Raw genomic sequence first — 8776 nt, 5'->3', positions numbered from 1 at the left:
TGTGCGAAGGGTCAGAAAGATGTGGCAGAAAATTCCTATCTGTTGGGACTGCTTGGAGGAGCCAGAGCCAGCTGTGAGCTGCTCCTGCTAGTCAGGAGTCTGCAGTGGTGTCCAATTTACATCCTTTTCCCAGGAGACCATTTTGTTATCTAGCACACACACTCCATTCAAGCCTTGCTGTTGACATAGATACTTTGACTAAACCCTTATGCCTGATGATTATTGAGTGTAACAGTGGTTGCTGGTTGTTTTCCAGAATGCTTTACCCTCCACTGAAGGGTACAAAGAATAGGACACAACCTATTCTCTGCCCACTGTGCTGCATATTGTCTTACAACAAACTGGTTTTTCTGAAGGACATTTCACACAAAGGCGAGATTAAATTAAAAAAAAAAAATAATGGAAAAGCAGGAAAAGAGATAATATAAAAAAATAAAACCTGAGAAGACACAGCGCTTCTGTCACTCAGCTGGAGACACTGAGAATGGGGTTAGGCCAAGCCTTGCCCATGGATGCATCCAGGACTCACACCAACTCCAGTAGGATTATTCATGTGTGCATGCGTGCATGACAGACAGAACAGATTTGGTCCTTATTGCTTTGACTTTTCCAGGATGCTCAATTTATTTGTGCATTTCAGGAAACAGGCCAGTACAGTCAGATGTTCTGTACCTGGGTTCCCCTTCCCCACCCCGAAACAGAAATAATTGTAGGCTAAAAGCACCACCCATGCCAGAAGATGAGAGAGCCAAATCCTTTCCAAGGCAAAGGACTCACCAGGGTTTCACCTGAGTAAGGACTAACAAAAGTACTTCACCATAGTCTGTGGCATTTTGGCTGAAGAGACAATGAGTCAGCTTTGTATTTTCATATCAAAATAACAGAGTGGATGGGAGAACACTCTTGCCTCAGCTTCCTTGAACGCAGGGAGTGACAGGATTGGTATTGCTGAATTCCAGAATTTGGGTTTCTGAGCAGAAAACTGCCTCATGTTTTGCAGTCTGAAATGGGTCATATTTTGTCTTCATTGTCTCACTACCACATCTTGTAGGATTGGACTGCAGCATGGAAGCATCCCGATATAACTTTACACCGCATCATGTTGTTGTTACTGTAGTAACTTATTACTAGGACACCTTATGTTATCTTTATTGCTGCAGTACCTGGTACAAATGTACCACCGTTTGTCCACACACCATTATTACTGCCTTATTCCCCAAACTAATTTACTGCAGCATCCTGTTGTGTCTTATTGCTGCATTATCAAAATGCTACTTTACTGCAGTGGCCTGTGTTACCTTATTGCTACATTTATCCTGGTATTATTATGTCAGCTTACTGCCACTTTTTATGGCTGCCCTGCTACCATTTTATTACAGTACTCTATGGGATCTTAGAGCTGAGTTATACTGAGAGTACATTAATCCATTTGCTTAAGCCTAATGCTTCTGCACAGGCTCGTTGAACCTTCCTAGTGTGTGCCCTGGTGCTGTTTCACCACAATAGCCATGAATGCTCTGGATACTCTATTATCCAAATAACAGTGTACAGCCATATTTCACAGCCATAGCCCTGTAAGTATGGGAAGCTTTGTAGCTAGCTTGCACAGCATGGACATCGTAAAAGCTTTTCAGACTGCCTTTCCCTGAAACAATGCCATTTAGAACATAAACAGAAGTGGAAAGCTGATTTCCTAACTCATCTTCAGGACGATGAGGTAGTTGGAAGACATGGAACGCTTATAAAGCAGCAGATTACTGCTTGCAACACTCAATGGGATACTGGTGGGTGTACAAGAGTAGCATCACTTGGAAAAAACAATGTCATTAAAAAGCAATAATTCAAGGATTCAGTTCAGGTGGAAGTAGTTACATGTTGGTATCATCATATGTGAAGTAAAGGACATGTGAAGAGCAGTTCATTCATGTTCCCAGGAGGAGGCCTTGTCTACTCTCATGTTTGTTTTAGAGAAATGTAGTCCAGAAATGAGGAGCAGAGCTTTCTTCTCTCCAGAGAATATGCATCTCTGTCCGCTCAGCTAGCCATTACTGAGCAGATTAGCTTGCACGAGTGTGCATTTAAATGGCAAGCTGTTCAGCATGCAGGCCCCCTGATGTATGCCCATATGTATGCTCTCTGTCAGTAAGAATTCCCTTCATGCATTCAACTGTTCAAACACAGAATATTCTCACCAGGGAAAACACTGTGGCAGCCAACACTACTGTCCTACAGGAATGGAGCAGGAAAGACAAAGCAGGATGCTTTGCTCACGGGCCAGCGGCACAGCTTCAAGTTAGTCTGACATTGCTGCTCCCCGCGCAGACCATAACCCAAATTCCACCTGTCCCATGCACCTGCAGCATCCTCGAGCCCTGTCCATGTGTGCCCCATGCTGCAGGACACTGAAGAGTAGCTCCATGGAGCTACGCCATCTTTCCCCCGGAGACCCGCCCAGTGTCAGGAACTCAATGCAAAGAAGAGACCTCCTGGTAACTTTGCTGTCTCTGCTCCTAGCTACATACTGGAGTTCTTGCTTTATGTGTACACCCACCTCAGGAATGCTCTGCGGACCAGTTTGAGGGTTTGTAGGACAGACCTCCCGTGAGAAATGCCTCAGCCTAGAGGCTGGGCAGCACTGGCAGTAGAGTAGCTTGTGGTGTGAGCAGTTGTTGGTTTATAGGGCTCCAGTGACGCATGGCGATGGTGGGTTTGACACAGATAATAACATCATCAACAAGGCTCTGAGAAGAACCAGCCTTTGCCTTTTCCTAGGAGCAATGTACAGGGACATGTATGAATGTGCATGAATGTGCCTGTTACGCACAGACCCACTATTACCCAAGGGGACCCTTTGGTTGGGTGGGCAACAGAGGAAAAATGTGTCCTGCAAAGTGACAGTTTGGAGGGGACTAAATGTCCTCTTCAGAGGCAGGACACCACATGAATGTACAGGCACATCCATGATGGTGCTGCAGTCCTGGAACTCACTGTATGTCATGTATGTGTAGGATGAATTTTGTCTCAAGACCTCAGAAATCAGAGTGTTTATGGGAATAGGTGTGTGTAAAGAATAAATACAATATTCAATATTCTACTGTACATTCATGCAGGTGTAGAGGATCCTATGGACCTTAGGTTAAATTGATAATAGGAATTTTCTGAGGGGGAAAAAACAAAAGAGGTATCAAATGAGAAATGTTACAGGTAAAGAAGGAAGGTCCTTCTTCTGACAAACTATGCTGGCCTGATTTTGTGCATATATAGGCCTAAGATATTAGATTAATACTTGCCTCAGAAGTGAACACTGTTGATAGCCAGTTGTCTACTTAGCTAGATGGTTTTGCCTAGGTAGGAATGCAGACTTGTAGCCATATAGTAATTTCTACCACCTGCACAAAAAGCCAATTTGCCTTGGCATGAGTGAAACGTCAACCAAGAAATGTCTATTTTCACATATGCTTCAGATCTGAACTGCTTGCAAATTGTATTGGATCCAGACAGGAGGTCTTGTGGCACTAAGTCAGCTGAGCCTTGAAAATTTCATATATAGGCAATACACTGCATGTGAATACAGTCCATTTTTCTATCTGCAGCTAGGATACATGGGGTTTTTAATTAAAGTCACTTCACATCTGTCCTCAATCTAGCCTCCATACTCCCAACAGTTTGAAACAAGCTACTTGCAGTTGTATTGATGGGCTGTAGGTCAGATGAGTTTTAGTGGAAGCTCATTTCCTTCAGTGGTACAAATGCACTCTTACAATGATGGTTCTCAGTGGACTCAGTTACCTGAGCATTATATCACAGCTGGGTGTGATGCTTTTTAGGAAGGGCTACCTGTCACCCAGCACCCTGCCTGTTCCCACCCTTCTTCTTCTGGTGCCATGTCCATCAATTCCCTCCTCACTGCAGACTGAACTTTAACACCTGCCCACACCAGAGTTGCCTTTCCCTGTACACACGTGAGCAGATTTTGCCCCTCTGTGATTGGAGTTGGAGTCTAATTTTATCTACTTGGAGTAAAGCTTGAACATCCACCTTTAAGTATGTAAAACATTAAATAAATAAAAAAATCAAATACAGTATAAAACAACTCACTTTTAAATACTACGTGTATGTGTGTGTATGTGTGCATTACACATCGAAAACATGACTTTTTGAGCTTCAGGCAGAGTCTGACCACATTTGTACTACGTGCACATGCCGAGCGATTTCGTTGACGTCAGAGGATTTGCACCAGGATCAGTCTGACTCAATGGGGCAGATCCTCAGGTGATGAAAACCACTCGTGCTCTCCTGACTTCAGCTGAGGATCTGGCCATCATCTCTGGGCATGCTACATGCTATTGGAAGGACAGTGAGTGATGAACTTAAATGTGCCTTTCTCTTTTCCATTGCTTTAAAGAAGGAGAGATATAGGAAAGAAAACCAAAGCTAAAGTCAATATCTGCAGGAGAAATTCATTTGAGATTTTGTGAGAAGGAGAAGCAGCTTCCAGCAGGTATTTTATTGGATCCACACAGCCACAAGAAAGGGAGCAAGTGAGATTGCGGCACCATCTATTACAGCCATGTTTGTGCCATGAACAGAAGAGATGAAGGAAAAGTACCGATCTCTCTCAGCTCTTCTTTCTCTAAGCTGTGTTTGGGTCTGTTCCCTTAAATAAACACGACAGCAAGCCCTTGCCTTGTTGACCTTCTGCGTATGGTGAAGTGTGCTCCTCCAAACCCTGGTCAGAAGCAAAGTACCTGCACAGAGCTTGGCATCTTTACAAAGCTGTGCAGGTAGGAAAGTGTCGATGTAAACTGCGAAGAGAGGCGCTCCCCTGGTGCATGGCTCCTCTTGTGCTCGCCTAGGCTCTTTCCCCCACATGGACCAGTTCTCCCTGGAATGCCCCATCCCCAGCAGCGGTCCCACATGTCCCTCTCATGGGGCAGTCGGCTGAAGCCGTCAGGAGGACTGCATCAGGCCCGTGAGGCGCTTGCTTGCCAGAGACTTTCCCTGGAGGGAGGGACAGACAGACAGACAGAAGAGACCAGGAGGTGTGAGTGATGCTGTGGACGGTTTGACTGCAAGTAACAGGCAGGAGCCTTCCCCTAGGGCTGCCCACCCCGGCCCTGCCAACAGGGAAGCTGGTGATAGGGGGTGAGCAGACCCCCGGCATTTTGGGCACCTGTGATTTTGCCCCAGGCAGGTGGTTTGGCAAGGAGGGCTTGTGGCTAGTGATGTCCAGGTGGCTACTGCTGAAAGCTGTTTCCCGGGACACTGTCTCGTGAAGTTCTTTCCTTCCTCCAGTTACCTGGGAACTGCTGAAAGCAAAGCCCTGTCCTACACTCACTGCTACTCATCCTGCCCAGCGCTGTCCTGCCAGTGCCAGGCCACAGCTCCCATGCAGAGCACTGCCCCAGGTCCAGAAGAACTGCAAAACCTTACTGCTGTGAAAGCTGGGATGTCCCTTGCACAGCCTGTGAACCAGTATCACCTGCATTCATCAGAAATACACCTATTGGAGAAATAGCTCAGCCTGTCCCTGCCCTGGCGCCACCCCACTTTGCCCACTCCTTGCTCTCTTGTCATGCTTGGTCACTGCTTGTCTACTCCTGCCCAGACTCCCTGTCTTCTTCAAGCTCTCCTCCAAGCTACCACCGCAGGTTCATGGCCGTGGCAGCCTTGCTTGCACGCTGCCGGCATCCACATGAGCTTTCTCACTGACTGGCAGGACCAAGGACCAGGGAGAAAGTCACCTTCAAGTCTGGATCCCTTCACTGGCTTAGGCCATGCAGCTCCTGCTTTTGGGAGCAAGGGAGGACCTACAGCTGGTTTTCTCCATTTGCAGACTATAAGAAGGGTATATCCCCACAGGGAATACTGATGGCTTTCAAATTACTGATGTAACAGTGAAAAACTGATTCAGGTACTGCACCAGTTGCTAGGTTCCTTTGGTGAGCTTTCCTCTTCAAAAATACTGTTTTTCTTAAAAGAAAAAGAAGTCTTGGTTGAAATAAACATCCAGGGAATACCAGAGAGCTGTGGAATACCTAGGAGCTCTTAAACAACAAGCTCGTCTACGTTACTATATTTAGCCAAGCTTTCTTTTGCAATAGAAAGTCTTAATAATTGCTGTTTGAAAGAAAAAGCCACAAAAAGAGCAAGGGAAACAGATGATACAGTGGAAACTAGTATGTGCAAAACATGGGAAAATTTGAAATATAAAATTTACCAGGTTATTTGAAATAAGCCTTGTTTAACAAGCTACACTCTAAGAAAAAAGAAACCCCACACTCTCTGATTTCTAATCTCTTCCCATTTAGGGCTGTTCCAGAGGGATGTAACAGTTCCCTACAGAAGCCTCATTTCGTTACTCAGATGTGCACCTTTTACCACATAATTTGCTCAGCTGCACAAATGCACATGGTCTGATGTGGCCACTTTCTGTACATCAGCAGCCGGCTGCTGGAAACACTGTCATCATTCAGACTGTCCTGCCCAGGACCAGAGAGAAACAGTCACAGCTCTGTGGCTGCTCCATCTCTACAAGAGAGCTCACACCCAGGGCACAGCTCAGGAAGGACCAGCTCCCTCCCAGAGCTCCAAGACATGCCAGCACCCCTGCCACTTAAGGCATACATGCTTGTTTTCACTATAAATCAAATTCTTTACTATTATTATTATTATTTTAATTTTTAAATGCAATTCTGGGAAGCTTGGCCCAGTGCTGCCCCAGAGATGGCCAAGTCCTCTGTGGGGGAGCATGGCAGTGCTTGGGGGGGGGCTGCAACTGTGGCTGTAATTTTGCTGCTGTTGAGGAATACCAGAGAAAGAAAGCTAAGGAATTATCAATTCCTGAATCCCATTTATAAGAAAATGAAGGGAAAGACGTGGATGTTATTTTTCTGAAGAATAACATGGCTGCTTTTAGAAAAAAGATGTTAGTTTCTACCTATATTTGGATACATCCTTAGGAACAAAAAACCAAGTAAGCCTTGGGTGTGCATAATGACTGTTCAGGCAGACTCTAACTAATCTGCGGCAGGCTGTTCCTCTTGTTATCTTCTCACAGGCAGGCAGCTTGGGGGTACGCCAGCTCCCTCGTCAGGGTCCAGCGGGGGTGAGGAGCGAACGCTGTTCCACATCCAGCCCCAGTTTCAACATGTACATGTTCAAAGCGGGAACAGGGAAATGCTGGTGCTGGCTGGGCTGAAGGGAGAGGGCAGCTGGCAGAAAGGCTGCCCTGGAGAAGGTGGCCAGAGCTGATGGCCGTGGTTTGTGCAGGGCAAAACCTTGCTCACAGCTTTCCCAGTGGGAAGCTGCTTCCAGTCGCGGGCAAAGGTGGAGGGCTCCATCTGCAGCTTCCCCATGTCGTGGGAAAGGTGTTAGCCCGGGAACACAGATCTGATGGCTGGCTCTGCAGCAAACTTCCTGCCTGCAGGGTGGGATGAATCCCCAGCGCGGAGCCTGGCTGTCTGGGAGGATAACTGCACCAGGGAAGTGTGAGGTGCAAAACAGCCTCGTGTGCACAGATGGGTGTGAGAAGCTCTGTTTCAAGACAGTGAGAAGCAGGCAGAGATGCTGTCTGCTTGGCTGTTGTGTCCACCTCTGTGATATGACAGATGGCAAAAGGATCCCTGGAATCACACAGAGGGATTAACGCTGTGAAATTTTTGGCTACAAGCGAGAGTGCTGGGGTGTAAGTGTAAGAAAGATTCAGCTTTGCTACCAAACAGGCACACTGATGTAGGGGATTTTGTTTCCACCCAATGCGGAGACAAGCATCAGCCTCACAGCGTGGGTCTGAGCAATATGAATATCTGCAGGCTGGAGGTGGGTGGGATGCAGACATTCAGTTTGGGATTCTCTCATCTTAGACATCCTCATTAAAATGAAGAGGATCATAGAATTGTAGAATCATGGGATCTGGAAAAAAATGCATTTCATTAGGGAAACTGGTGTCTGTTTCCTGTTACTAAAAAGAACAAGGGAACAAAACGTTGTGTCACAGGTGGAAATGCTGGATAGGTTCCAGGATCCACTTGCCGAGGTAACTCAACATGACTCAGTTGCCTTCACAGAACTGCTGCTGATTCACACCAGATCAGGGACTTGTTCATAGCATCTCTGTTTCAGGCTTAGGCCTCCAGGGCTTCTTGGGCACAAAGTCCAGCAGGAGATACAAGAGGTTTGTGCTAGCTGACCGATAAAAGCCAAAGTGTAGCACACGCAGCAGCTCCTTTGGGATGGCACAGCGGCTCACTTCCGACAGCCAGCACCCTCCCCAGGACCCCAGCCTGTCTGTCCAAGCCCCCTGCTCCTGCTTGCCATGGCTAAATCAGTTCATAGTTGGGTACAATACATGCCAAACAAGTTCAGACCTGAGAAGCCATGTTGGGTCTCATCCGACGCTTGGCTGGGATTCCCTCGGGGGGATTTCTGATGGAGTGAGGAAGTTTCAGATTATTACAGTGCGAAAGTTTGGCACAAAGAACACCTAGTTTCTTTAGAAAGGTTCAACCAAAATATATGCTCTTTCCTTACACGCATCTTTGTTTAGCATGAAACCGGTGACTGCCCACACATTTCTACCTCTCCTTTCCCTGCTGAAAGAATGTCAACAACTCCTGCCTTATTTCCAGGAGAAATTTCATCTAAGCTGTGCTGGCAGGAGGTTTGGAAAGCATATGATATCAAGCTCAGCACACAAAAGTGCTTCTTTTACTCTGTTGTACACATATGCTGAATAACTTAAGGCGAGATTAGAGTGGATGCAAGGTGTAAACTT

The 8776-nt window shown here is 46.4% G+C and overlaps 1 protein-coding gene across 6 annotated transcripts in view; it reads right to left on the bottom strand.

Annotated features, from left to right (window-relative positions):
- Window positions 1-599: 599 nt before the first annotated feature.
- RGS6 (regulator of G protein signaling 6) overlaps window positions 600-8776 on the bottom strand; it is a 284505-nt gene continuing 276328 nt past the window's right edge. For 4 of the 6 annotated variants that reach the window (XM_030483768.1, XM_030483769.1, XM_030483774.1 and 1 more), the window contains 2 exons: window positions 8370-8427; window positions 600-5001 (listed from right to left, as the gene is read on the bottom strand). In XM_030483768.1, the coding sequence (XP_030339628.1) occupies window positions 4853-5001; window positions 8370-8427 (207 nt within the window). In that variant the 3' untranslated portion in view covers window positions 600-4852. The remainder of the gene's footprint in view (window positions 5002-8369; window positions 8428-8776) is intronic. The other 2 variants (XM_030483772.1, XM_030483770.1) reach the window with 2 other exon arrangements.

This window comes from Strigops habroptila, chromosome 4 (assembly GCF_004027225.2).
Source record: "Strigops habroptila isolate Jane chromosome 4, bStrHab1.2.pri, whole genome shotgun sequence".
In the NCBI taxonomy this organism is placed as follows: Eukaryota; Metazoa; Chordata; class Aves; order Psittaciformes; family Psittacidae; genus Strigops; species Strigops habroptila.
This window is presented reverse-complemented; position numbering and strand designations above follow the sequence as displayed.